Raw genomic sequence first — 13,819 nt, 5'->3', positions numbered from 1 at the left:
AAACACGTCCGGATGCATGGATCATTCCCCCTGGTCCAGGGTCTGGCGACTCAGATAGTCCGCCTGCAGTGAAGCCAGCACTGGAGCCAAAACTTAGGTGAATACCCTGGGAGCCGAAGCGAGACCTAAGGGCAACGCCACAAACTGGTAATGCTCCTCTGCCACTGCGAAGCGGAGATATCTCTGATGATCCTCGTAGATAGGGATGTGAAGATACGCATCCTTCAAGTCAATGGAGGCCAGGAAGTCCCCTGGACTTAATGACGCCACCACTGGCCTTATGGATTCCATCCAGAACTTTTGTACCCCCACAAAGCGGTTCAGAGACTTCAGGTCCAGAATCTGACGCACCTCTTTTCTTGGCACTGTGGACAGGTTGGAATAAAAACCGCAAAACCTGTCTCGTGAAGGAACTGGCACAATGACTCCTTGGGCGAACCGATCTTGTACCACCCCCATGAGATCTCTGAAACAATCGGGAGTCAAATGGAGATTTGATGGCAAGAACCTGTCTGCGGGGCCAGATCAAAACTCGATCCTGTACCCTGAACGAATCAGTTCGTGAACCCACCTGTCCTGAATTCTGGACCAGGGATTTTGGGATTTTGAAAACAACGCAGATGTCCCCCCGCCCCTGATGCGGGTGAGGGCGTCCCTTCAGGAAGAGGTGGACCGGGCTGCAGAACCGGCCTGACCAGCCTTTGGCTTACCCGACCACGGCTTCTTGTGACTTCCTGAGGGCTTGAAGGATTTTCCCTTATTCTGTGCCCCGAAGGCACGAAAGGATCCACGCTGAGCTTTAAAAGACGGGCCCCGCCTAGCGCGGGTGGACTTTCCCTTAGAGGCTTGATGCTTGGGGCAAAAGGGTACTCTTAACCCCCATAAGCCCCTTGATCAACTTATCGAGAGTGTCCCCAAAAAGACGACTTCCCACATAAGGGACATCAGACACAGTCTTTTTGGAAGTGTGATAGACCGACCAGCTTTTCAGCCAAATAATGCGGCGGACCGCGACCCTGACCGCAGACAGCCGTGCGACTAACGGAGCCTCGTCCAAGGCTGCATCACACAGGTACATCCCCGGCCTGGGTCATTTGATCCACCATGTCAAGGGCAGTCGGAGAGGCTGATTCCACCACCAAGGTGCTCCGAAGCACCTTGGACCATGCCGAGACAGCCTGAGAGACCATCACCGAGGCAAACACAGGTTTGAGCAGGGAGCCCGCCACCACATACATGTGGCGGGAAAGTGCCTCCACACGCCTATCTGCTGGATTCTTGAAAACTGGAGAGTCCTCCACCGGCATCAAGGTGGATTCATTTAGCCTAGAAACAGTGTGGTCCACCTTAGGTGACATTGTCCAAAGTTCGTCTACAGCCTCCGCAAAGGGATAGCGGTAGTTAAATCGCTTAGGCACCACCAGCATGTTTGATTCGAAGCCATTGGTCGTTCACTATCTCGTGAAATTCCTCGGGTCAGGGGAAAACCTGACCTGACTTCTGGGCCTTTCGGAACCCGAAGGCAGCCCGCTTACTTGACTGAGATGGCTCATCGCCAAGATTCAAAGTCTCGTTAATGGAACGAATAAGTGCATCCATTACCGCGCTTTCCCGTGCCACCGAGGAAGACTCCCCTTCCTCCCCCTCGGAAAGTGAGGACAGGGACCCCTCCGGGGGGACGTTGTCCGTGGCAACCAAATCAGGCTCCGAGTCAGAGGACCAGGAGGGCATAGGCCGTTTTTGAGAAGTGCGTTCAGACATCAGCAGATCCAATTTGGATGCCAAAGTTGCAAGAGCAGCAGATAATGAGGCCATGGAAGAGGATTCAGGTGTCCCTAAAGCACCAACCAGGTCTGTGGGGAATCTGCTATCCTGGGACTCCTTTTTTGCAATAAAATTTTTTTGGAGAACTGGCCCTTTAAATTGGCGGTTCCCGCGGACCCCCACCGCAACACTGCACCGCTAGCGGAGACCCTCAGAAACAGCTACAGGTACCAGAAGAAAACGGATTTCAGGACAAAAACCAAGAAAAACTGATAAAATCCCCCCACAGAGTCCCAGTGTACTTGCCACGCTGCTGCAGTGTGAGAGAGAAAGAGAGAGAGGAGGAAGTGACCTCACACACTAGAGGCCTATGCCCGCCCGGAGCCACAGAAAAATGGTGCCTGCCTGAGATACGAGAGGAAGCACTGGGAAAATGGCCGCCGCCCTTACTAGGTGTTCGCCCTCATCCAAGATGGCGCCCAAACCGGCGCCAGAATGAAGTAAAATGGCTGCTGCCCACACTTTAAATGGCGGCCGTGCAAGCGGCGCTGACTACGTGAAAAAACACCCATGTTGGCCCCCACAGAGCACCCATGTAGGGAGCCCCCACACCCTCCAGACATGGCAGTATACCTGCAGAGCGCCCCCAACAGGGGCAGGGAGGAAAGGGGCCGCACCACACGGCCAGGAAGGGATACCACAGAAGCCACCATGTACTGCCATCCCTTAAGAGTGGGCCCACGGAACACCCCCACAGACAATAGCCCCCACAGGGGATCCAGGGGTAGTATCACTCACCAATCCAGCGGACCCGGGCACCGCTCTGATACGAACACCTCCCACCCAGAGCGGGGGTGCCGTCAGTCAGGAAGGATGCTAGCAGCTTACGGGCGTTCCAGAGTTGAGACATCCCAGCGAAGAAGACTCCGCAGGCTTGTACCCATCCCAAGGGGCACTGTTGTTGCGAGGCCAGGGCGCACCAATGACCTGCGACGCTTGTTGGCAGGCTGGGACTCCATAAGGATCTATATTATCCAGTGCAAGGCCCAGCTCTGCTGTCGCTTGTAGTCCTCCAGGAAGTCCCTGACTAACTAGCGATAGTGAGTGAAAATAAAAAAGCTATTTGCAAAGAAAAAACATTATTTAAAGAAAAAAGAGAAAGAAACTGAGACACTAGGTCCCAGTGTGGTAAACCTAGCCTACTCCTGACCCTAGGCAGCATAAAACTGAGGGACAGTGGTAACTGGATCAGGATAATGGCTAAGGGATGGCCCCCTGGAGGTGTGCCCAAGTGTAAAAAGTTTTTTTAATAACATGTAAAACTGCCTAGCTTGCTCCTGCAGAGGGCGCCATCACCCAGTAGTGAAGGCTGACTGAAAAGGCGGCGACTGTCAGAGGACGTAAAAGAAATAATATATATACACACACACACACACAAATACAACAGTGTACATTTGCTGTCTCCTCAAAATAACTCAACACACAGCCATTTATGTCTAAACCGCTGGCAACAAAAGTGAGTATACCCCTAAGTGGAAATGTCCAAATTGGGCCCAAAGTGTCAATATTTTGTGTGGCCACCATTATTTTCCAGCACTGCCTTAACCCTCTTGGGCATGGAGTTCACTAGAGCTTCACAGGATGCCACTGGGGTCCTCTTCCACTCATCCATGATGACATCACAGAGATTGTGGATGTTAGAGACCTTGCACTGCTCCACCTACCATTTGAGGCTGCCCCACAGATGCTCAATAGGGTTTAGGTTTAGAGACATGCTTGGCCAGTCCATCACCCTTACCCTCAGCTACTTTAGCAAGGCAGTGGTCATCTTGGAGGTGTGTTTGGGGTCGTTATGTTGGAACACTGCCCTGCGGCCCATTGTCCAAAGGGAGGGGATCATGCTCTGCTTCAGTATGTCACAGTTTATGTTGGCATTCATGGTTCCCTCAATGAAATTTAGCTCCCCAGTGCCGGCAGCACTCATGCAGCCCCAGACCATGACACTCCCACCACCATGCTTGACTGTAGGCAAGACACACTTGTCTTTGTACTCCTCACCTGGTTGCCACCACACACACTTGACACCATCTAAACCAAATAAGTTTATCTTGGTCTCATCAGACCACAGGACATGGTTCCAGTAATCCATGTCCTTAGTCTGTTTGTCTTCAGCAAACTGTTTGCGGGCTTTCTTGTGCATCATCGTTAGAGAGGCTTCCTTCTGGGACAACAGTCATGCAGAGCAATTTGATGCAGTATGCAGAGTATGGTCTGACCACTGACAGGCTGACCCCCCCCCCCCCCCACCCCTTCAGCCTCTTTAGCAATGCTGGCAGCACTCATACATTTATTTCCCAAAAACAACCTCTGGATGTGACGCTGAGCAAGTGCACTCAACTACTTGGTCGACCATGGCGAGGCCTGTTCTTAGTGGAACCTGTCCTGTTAAACTGCTGTATGGTCTTGGCCACCATGCTGCAGCTCAGTTTCAGTGTCTTGGCAATCTTCTTATAGCCTTGGCAATCTTCTTATTGTATAGCAACAATTTTATTTTTTAGATCCTCAGAGAGTTCTTTGCCATGAGGTGCAAAGTTGAACTTCCAGTGACCAGTATGACAGAGTGAGAGCATTGACACCAAAATTAACACACCTGCTCCCAATTGACACCTGAGATCTTCTAACACACATCACATCACACTGGGGAGAAAAAATGGCTTATTGGGCCCAATTTGGATATTTTCACGTAGGGGTGTACTCACTTTGTTGCCAGTGGTTTCAGCAGCAATGGCTGTGTTGAGGTATTTTGAGGGGACAGCAAACTTACACTGTTATACAAGCCGTACACACACTACTTTACATTGTAGCAAAGTATAATTTCTTCAGTGTTGCCACATGAAGAGATATAATAAAATATTTACAAAAATGTGAGGTGTGTACTCACTTTTGTGAGATACTGTATAATATATATATCTATCTATATCTATATATATATATATATATATATATATATATATATATATATACATATATATATATATACATATATATATATATATATATATATATATATATATATATATATATATATATATATATAGATAGATAGATAGATATATTAGGTTTGGGGGTTCCAAGTAATTTTCTAACAAAAAAAATTAGATTTTTGACTTACCGTAAAATCCTTTTCTCTGAAGTTCATTGACAGACGCAGCTCCATATTCTTCTTAATCATTGGGTTATGCAGGAGTAGGACACTAGGAAGGGAAACGTTTTTACCACACCTTTGGAGCAGTCCCTGGGGGTATAAACCCACTCACTCTGCTATAGGCATTCAGTTTTGTTGCAAGCAGTGTCAGAAGAAAAAAACCCCAATCCAACTCATATAGAGGGGCGGGTGCTGCGTCTGTCAAACTTCAGAAAAAATAATTTTACGGTAAGTCAAAAATCTAGTTTTCTCTATTGTTCATTGACAGTAGCAGCTCCATATTCTTCTTAACCATTGGGATGTTGCCAAAACAGTATTAAAATGAGGGGTGGGAAAACAATAACGTAATTCCCAAAGGCTAAACTTAGCCAACCAGGTAACATGGAGCTCAGGCAGGAACAACTGGAGCTCACCTAGAAACAACATACACCCTCAAAGAGACTAAATTCTCTTTTAAACAGTAGCCTGCAAAACCTTGTGGCCAAAGGAAGCATCCGAGGATGCCAACACATTTACTTTGTAGAATTTTGTGAACGTGTGGACAGACGAACAACTTGCCGCCTTGCAAATTTGTATTACTCACGCCTGATGGCGAAAAGCCCAAGAAGCACTCCACGCCCTAGGAGAATGCACCTTCACAGGGAAAGGTGGAACCTGACCCTTAAGTGAATAAGCCTGTACAACCGTCTGCCTGATCCATCCTGATATGTTTGCAGCAAGCGCAGCCAATCCCTTCCAAGGTCCGTTCATAAGGAAAAAAAGTCTGATTTCCTGAAAGACTCAGTAGCCGCCAGGTAAACCCTAATTGCCCGAACCACATCCAAAGAATACAAACCAATTTCTTTAGGATGCTTGGGCTTAGGACAAAGTGAAGGCAGCACAATCGCTTCATTCAAATGAAAATTTAGAGACCAACTTAGGAAGAAAAGACTGATTTGGTCGAAGTACTATATCTCTGTGGACCACCAGATAGGGTAAACGGCAGGACAGTGCCGCCAATGCAGACACTCGGCACGTGGAGATCATAGCCACCAAAAAGGCTATCTTCTGTGACAGTGTAAGCAGAGGAATCTCCCTAATGTTTTTAAAGGGAGGTTTCTGAAGGACTGACAGTACCAAGTTAAGATCCCACAGAGGTAATGGGGACCGTATCGGAGGAGCCATATGGCGAACTCCCTGGATAAAGGTGCGAATCAAAGAATGTGTAGCTAAAGGACATTGGAAAAAAACCCCGCCAATGCCGACACCTGGCCCTTAATGGTACCCAAAGCCAACCGCTGCTCAACCCCTCTCTGGAAGAAGGCCAATATCCTATCCACTAAAAATGAGCGTGGATGCACCTTAATCGAATCACACCATGCGATATAACTTTTCCATGTACGAGGATAAATCTTCCTAGAGGTAGATTTGCTAGCCTTCAACAGTGTAGGAATCACTGAGTCAGAAAGACCCCTATCTTTCCATACCTGGCTTTCACCAGCCACGCAGTGGTGTATTTAGGTTTTGTGCTGCCATAGGCCTGACTAAACTTGTGCACCCCCTAATTTAAATATGACCCACCTCTTCCTGTAAAGGCCACACCCCTTCCTGTTTCTGACCCATTCTGTCATCTGTAAACCACAGACCACAACCACAGTGTATCAGTGCCCATCAGCGTAGCCTCACTTCCCATAAGTTCAGCCTCATCAATGCAGCCTTATCAGTGCCGCCTCTCATTACTGTCCATCAGTACAGCCCCATCAGTGGCCACCAGTGCAGCCTATCAGTGCCCATTAGTTCAGCCTAAGATATTTGGATTTGTGTTTGCTGCCACTGATTTGTAATTATATGAATATTTCACTAGGACGTCCAGAGTCATTATACAAATAAGTGAAATAATCAATGGCAAACGCAAGTCCAAATATCTTATAAGATTGGAGTAATCTTACTAACCCAGTGACATATTGCGAATGGACATATGAGGTGAGCAGGATCAAAATATTATTGCCATCATATACGTACAATTAAAACATTTAATTGTAAATGATGCAATTCAGTATGCTCACTCAAGGACAAGGATGTTTAAAGAAATTAAATTCTATTATTGACATGATGTCTGCCATACCTAGGGGCGGAGGAGGGTAGGCGGAGCATTAGGCTGCAGTGCCACACTTATTAGCATTGGAGGCCGTCAAGCCAGTTGTATTAAGTGTGTTTTGCGGCCTGCAGTCTGTCGTATTGTCCTCCCCCGCCGGTATTATGATACCGGCAGATAGTAGTGTGAGTGCTTTATGTGGGTGCCACACTGATTTGCCTCCTGGACCCTGCCCTCTGGCCCAATTCGCCCCATAAGACTGGCACTATACTAAAAGTGTAGGGCAAGCCGGTGGGGACCCTTTTCGTGTGGGAGCCAGGAGGAGGCTTTTTTTTTTTTGTGTGGGGTGCAGCTTTTTTGCTGCCCCCCCTGAAAAGTGCCGCCCTAGGCCTGGGCCTTGTTGGCCTAAGCCAAGATACAGCACTGCAGCCACGCCGATAAAGTTAGCGACTGTAAAGCAGAATGGAAGATCTGTTCTTGAGACAGCAGATCTTCCCTGAGAGGAAGTCTCCAAGGAACATCAGTGACCAACCTTACCAGATTGCCATACAAAGACCGGCGAGGCCAGTCTGGAGCCACCAGAATGACTGGAATCTCTTCCACCTCTACTCTGCGCAGAAGCCTCGGCAGAAGTTTTTGCGGAGGAAACTCATAGATCAGCTGATACTGACAAAGGAGCCACCAGTGCGTCTGTGGCGTCGGCCAGAGGATCCTGAGACCTGGCCACAAACCTCTGTACCTCCTTGTTGAGCCAAGAGGCTAACAGGTCCACATCGGGTATCCCCCACCGGACACACAGCAGGTGAAACACCTCAGGGTGAAGGGACCATTCCCCCTGATCCAACACCTGACGACTCAAATAATCCGCGTGCCAATTTTCCACTCAGGGGGATATGCACGGCGGAGAGGGCTAAAACAAAGTTTTCTGCCCATTTTAGGATTTCCGACACCTCCCAGGCCGCCAGGACACGCTTGGTGCCCCTTGGTGATTGACATAACCCACTGCCATGGCATTGTCTGATTGAATCCGAACTGGACATCCTTGTAGACGATTTGTCCATTGACTCAAGCAAAGCTTTATCGCTCTGAGTTCCAGAATATTGATCAGTATTCTGCGCTCTTCCAGAGTCAAGGTCCCCTGAACACATCTTTCCAAGCACTCCACCCCAACCAGGGCTGGCATCTGTGGTTACCACCATCCAATACAAGGGAAGGAAGGAGTTGCACTGATGCAGAGCCAAGGAATGAAGCCACCACAATAGAGCACTTGTGTTTTGACTCAGCCAAATCAGATTCTCCAAAGATTTTGGATCCTTGTTCTACTTGACAAGAATTTTTCTTTGCAGAGGTCTCGTGTGGAACTGAGCAAACAGAACCGCCTCAAAAGGTAGACACCATCAGGCTTAGTGCTCACATGCAAGTCTGCAGAGAGGACAGATTGCTGGATAAACGGCAAGCGAATCGCCCTCTGCAACTTTTGCAGCTTTTCCAGAGGGAAAAACGTCCTCGCTGAGGCTGAGTCCAGAGTCCGTCCCATATAATGGAACAGAGCAAATGGAACCGCCTCAAAAGGTGGAGACCATCAGGCCCAGCACTTGCATGTAAGTCCTGAGAGACGACCGGCGATTGGATAACAGGAGCCAAATTGCATGCTGCAATTTCAACAGTTGTTGTACCTGGAAGAAACACCAGGGCTAAGGCTGAATCCAGAGTGCGACCCTGGTAGTCCAGCTTGTTGGACGAGGTCAAGACTTACTTTTGAAAATTCTTTTGCACCGTGATGTCCAGATCTTCCTTCAGAACAGACGAAGACTCTGCTCTCAGAAGATCATCCAGGTACCCCAGCACCGAGATCCCCTGCTGCCTGAGTAAGGCGAACACTGGGGCCAACACTTTTGTGAACACCCGAAGAGCTACCAAAGGGTAACACCGCTAATTGATAGTGCTCCTCGCTTAAGGCAAACCGAAGAAAATGCTGATGCTTGACATACTGTATATTGGAATATGAAGGTAAGTGTCCTTGATATCGATAGAGGCCAGAAAATCCCCTTGATGAAGGGAAGCCACAACCGTGAATGGGTGAACCTTGCCCTCCTTCCTGGGAACCGTAAATAGGTTTGAATAAAACCCCTGAAAACATTCCGACTCTGGTACTGGTACAATGACTCCTTGGGACAGTAGATCCTGAACCGCCCCGAGAAGGCTCTAAAGCCGATCCGGGGACAGGAGCAGGTTGGAAGGGAAGAACATTGCTGGAGGCAAGGACCGACATTCGATCTTGTAACCGGACCGGATCAACTCATGGACCCATTTGTCTTGAACGAATGAGGTCCACGGGTCCGGAAAGAAGCGAAGACGTGATTGTAGAAGAAAAAACAAAAGGAAAAAAGTTCAGTTTAAAAAAGGAAAAAATGCCAGGACCAGAGATTCCAACAAGGAGCTCCTTACTCCTGATTAGACGGAAAAAAAATGATATCCTATAGCAGGAAGTGGGAGTATACCCCCTGGGACTGCCCTATAGGTGTAGTCAAACTTTGTTAACTCTTTTTCAGCTAGTTTCCAATTTCTAAGGAAAGCAGCATAACCCATCGGTCAAAGATGATAAGAAGCTGTGTCCGTCTATAAAACGAAAGAAATATTGTTTTGTTTTTTCCAGAATTGTCGCTCTTTTTTTTTTTTGTTTATAGCGCAACAAATAAAAATCACAGATGTGATCTAATACCACTAAAAGAAAGCTCTATTTGTGGGGGGAAAAAAGATCACTTTTATTTGGGTACAGCGTTGCACGATCGCGCAAGTGTCAAAGTAACACAGTGCTGTATTGCAAAAAATGGCCTGATCATTAAAGGGATAAATCCTTCCGGTCCAGAAATTAATTAAAAATTCATACTTTACAATCACTTAAAACACATTTTGCATTAAACACGTTATTTTCAAGTACATGGTCTTGGAAGATGAGGAACTGTTTCAGAGTGGATTCTTTGGACTCTCATCAACTGTAGCCTTTACAGCGTCTCCCACACTGACATATAACTGCTGTCAGAGCTTGCACACAATGCTTCAATTTCCTCCGGGGAATATGTAGAGAGCCTTTCCACCTGCATATTCTCCTACAGTAGCTCTGCTCTCCATATTTCATCAATCACATCATTAGGGGCACAGGAATTGCCCCTAACGACATCATGACTGACAAAACATGCACATAGTCTGGCAGCAACTGTCAGTGTGGGAGACACTGTAAAGGCTGCCCAGCTGAAGTTGATGAGAGAGGAGACTGCAATAGATGAGCTTGATTACCTTTGAATACATGTGAGTGCAAAAATTTTATCAAATGCGTTTTACATTACTTTAAAAATGGAGAGCACTATGTATTTCGATTGTTTCTATTGTCTATTGTTTCATTTTAGCCCGACATCTGGATTGAGAACGATTATGTGGAGTGTTTGCTACTGTGTATCAGCGGGTACAACTTTTCTCACTTTGACCCTTGCTATAGCTCTCAGCCTAAAACTTTGTTAACATGCTGTGTTAGACCAGTTTGAATGAACATAAATGTTGCAAAAAAAATAAAACCTACTTTTTGCTTAGCGTGATAAGTGCTGAACTTCCAGAACAGTTCAATCAGTATTAATCCCAAAGCAAAGATATCTACTTCATTTTCATAAGTGTCGTCTTCCTGCAAAACCAACCACATATTGGTACTTAAAAGGAGAAAAAAACAAACAAACAAAAAACAAACAGTATGTACCCATCATCAGATTATACAGTCCAGTTAAATGAAAAACTAGTGAAAGAAAAAAATAAATAAATGTACAGATATATGAACACACAAAAAATGAATGAGTGTACAATATTTTAGATATACACATACACACTGTATATACGCTGTGCAAAAGTTTTTAGCAGGTGTGAAAAAATGCTATAAATTAGGAATGCTTTCAGAAATACAAGTGTTAATTTATTTTAAACAATTAAAAAAAATGGAAAGTAAATGAACAGAAGAGAAATCCAAATCAAATCAACGTGTGATTTGACCACCCTTTGCAGGGAACTCAGCAGGTAGGTTGTTCCAAACATCTTGGGGAACAACAGATCTTTTGTGGATGTAGGCTGCCTCAAATCCTTCTGTCTCTTCATGTAAATCCCAGACAAACTTGATTTTGAGATCATTGCTCTGTGGGGGCCTAACTATCACTTCCAGGACTGCTGTACACTGAAGATAGTTCCTAATCACATTGGCTGTATGTTTGGGATTGTTGTCCTGCTGCAAAAAAAATGTGGGGCCAATCCCACGCCTCCCTGATGGTACAGCATGATGGATAAGTACCTGCCTGTATTTCTCAGCATTGGGGACACCACTGATCCTGACACCAAATCCCCAACTTCATTTGAATAAACACAGCTCCAAACTTGCAAGTAACCTCCACCATGCTTCAATGTTGCCTGCAGACACTCATTGCATCACTCTCCAGAACAAACGGCATTCTGCTACAGCCAAATATCTCATATTTTGACTCATATATAGTTACATAGTTACATAGTAGGTGAGGTTGAATAAAGACAATAGTCCATCTAGTTCAACCTGTGTAGGTGTGTGTGGCTGTAATCATCTCACATACCCCTGAATGTTCTGATCCTTGAGATGTAAGTCTAAGAGTCTTTTGAAAGCCACCATACTACCCGCAGAAACCACCTCTTGTGGTAGAGAATTCCACAATCTTGTAGCCCTAACAGTAAAGAACCCCCCACGTTGCCTGAGGTTAAAACGCTTCTCCTCTAATCGCATTGTATGCCCTCGAGTCCTCATGCAATCCCTTCGAATGAACAGCTTTTTTTCTAAGCTGGGATCCCCATTAAGATATTTATAAATTGCTATCATGTCCCCCCTCAGGCGTCTCTTCTCCAGGGAGAATAAATCGAGCGATTGTAGACGCTCGTCATAGTCAAGGTCCTCCAATCCCCTAATTAGTTTAGTTGCCCTTCTCTGGACTCTCTCCAGCTCCAACACATCCCTCCTGAGCACTGGCGACCAGAACTGGACGGAATACTCCAGATGCGGTCGGACCAGAGTTTTATAAAGTGGAAGGATTATAGTCTTATCTCTGGAATGCATCCCTTTCTTTATGCATGCTAATGTTCTGCTGGCTTTGGCAGCTGCCGCTTGACATTGCATGCTGTTGCCTAATCTATCATCAACCAAGACTCCCAGATCCTTCTCCATTTTTGATTCCCCCAAGGGTTCCCCTCCTAACGTGTATTGTGTTTTTATGTTTTTAGTACCCAAGTGCAAAACCTTACACTTCTCCACGTTAAACCTCATTTGCCATGTCGTTACCCACTCTGTAATTTTGTCCAGGTTATTGCCCTGGCCAATTTTGTGTCATCTGCAAAAACGGATATCGAACTACTGATCCCGACCTCAATGTTGTTGATGAATAATTTGAACAAGGTTGGTCCCAAGACTGAGCCTTGGGGGAACCCGCTTACCACCTCAGACCAGTCTGAGTATGCGCTGTTTATTACTACCCTTTGGACACGCCTTTTAAGCCAGTTCCGTATCCAAGAGCAAACCCTGCTATCAATACCTGCAGACCTTATTTTATAAATTAAGCATTCTCCTCGTAGAATGTTAAGAGATTGGTTTGACAAGAACGCCCATTTGTAAACCCGTGCTGATTACTGCTGATGATGTTGTTGTCTTTAGCAAACTCTACGATATAGTCCCTTATCATCCCCTCCAGAAGTTTACATACTGCTGATGTCAAACTGACAGGCCTATAATTTCCCAGGATATGCCTCTGGCCCTTTTTGAATAATGGAATCACGTTAGCTTTCTTCCAATCCCCTGGTACATCTCCTGTCCTAATACTGTCAGCAAAGATCAGGAACAGTGGTCTCGATATAACTTTACTGAGTTCCTTGAGTACTCTCGGATGTACGCCATCCGGGCCTGGTGATTTGTTTGTGTTAAGTTTATCCAGCCTTTCCCTGATTTCACCCTCTGTTAGCCATAGTGGCAAGTCCTGTGTATTACTACTAGCCATACAGTCATGGTCCGTGTACCCCTCCGTTTCCTGTGTAAAGACTGACGAGAAAAAAGCATTCAGCACAGTTGCTTTTTCAGTGTCCTCTGTAACCATCCTCCCATCATTGTTAATTATGTGTGCAATATGCTCTGCCTTAGTTTTTTTGCTGTTGATATATTTAAAGAATTTCTTTGGGTTTTTTTTACTATCCTCTGCTATTTGTCTCTCAAAGATGATTTTAGCCATCTTGATTTCTTGTTTACTTTTCTTATTTGCCTCCTTGTATTGCTCGAAAGCCGATACTGTGCCCTCTGATTTATACTTCTTGAAGGCCAATTTTTTTCCCCTAATAAGTTTTTTGACGCTACGGTTTAGCCAGCCAGGTTTGGCTTTGTCTCTTCTAAATTTATTTCCCATAGGAATGCACTGCAAGATGCCTTTGCTTAATATGTTCCTAAAGCATTCCCATTTTTCCTCTGTGGTCAGGGATCCCAGGGTTTGGTCCCAGTTTACCCTTTCCATCAATGAGTACAATTTTGGAAAGTTTGCCCTTCTGAAGTTTAGGGTTCTTATATTCCCCACTTGCCTTGTTATATTGTTATTTACACTAAATGTGATCATCCTGTGATCGCTAGAGCCCAGGTTGTCCTGGAATCCTACCTCCGAGATTAGGTCTGGGTCATTAGTGAGCAATAGATCCAGGACTGCGTTTTCTCTGGTAGGGGAATCCACCTACTGTGACATGTAATT

At 46.0% G+C, this 13,819-nt stretch overlaps 1 protein-coding gene across 1 annotated transcript in view; it reads right to left on the bottom strand.

Annotated features, from left to right (window-relative positions):
• The window catches only part of LOC309549718 (interferon-induced, double-stranded RNA-activated protein kinase-like), a 363,835-nt gene that overhangs the window by 68,491 nt on the left and 281,525 nt on the right, over nucleotides 1-13,819 (bottom strand). The window contains exon 15 of the mRNA XM_082250192.1: nucleotides 10,621-10,719. Within this exon, the coding sequence (XP_082106318.1) occupies nucleotides 10,621-10,719 (99 nt within the window). The remainder of the gene's footprint in view (nucleotides 1-10,620; nucleotides 10,720-13,819) is intronic.

This window comes from Pelophylax lessonae, assembly GCF_965119305.1.
Source record: "Pelophylax lessonae genome assembly, chromosome: 3".
Classification (NCBI taxonomy): Eukaryota; Metazoa; Chordata; class Amphibia; order Anura; family Ranidae; genus Pelophylax; species Pelophylax lessonae.
This window is presented reverse-complemented; position numbering and strand designations above follow the sequence as displayed.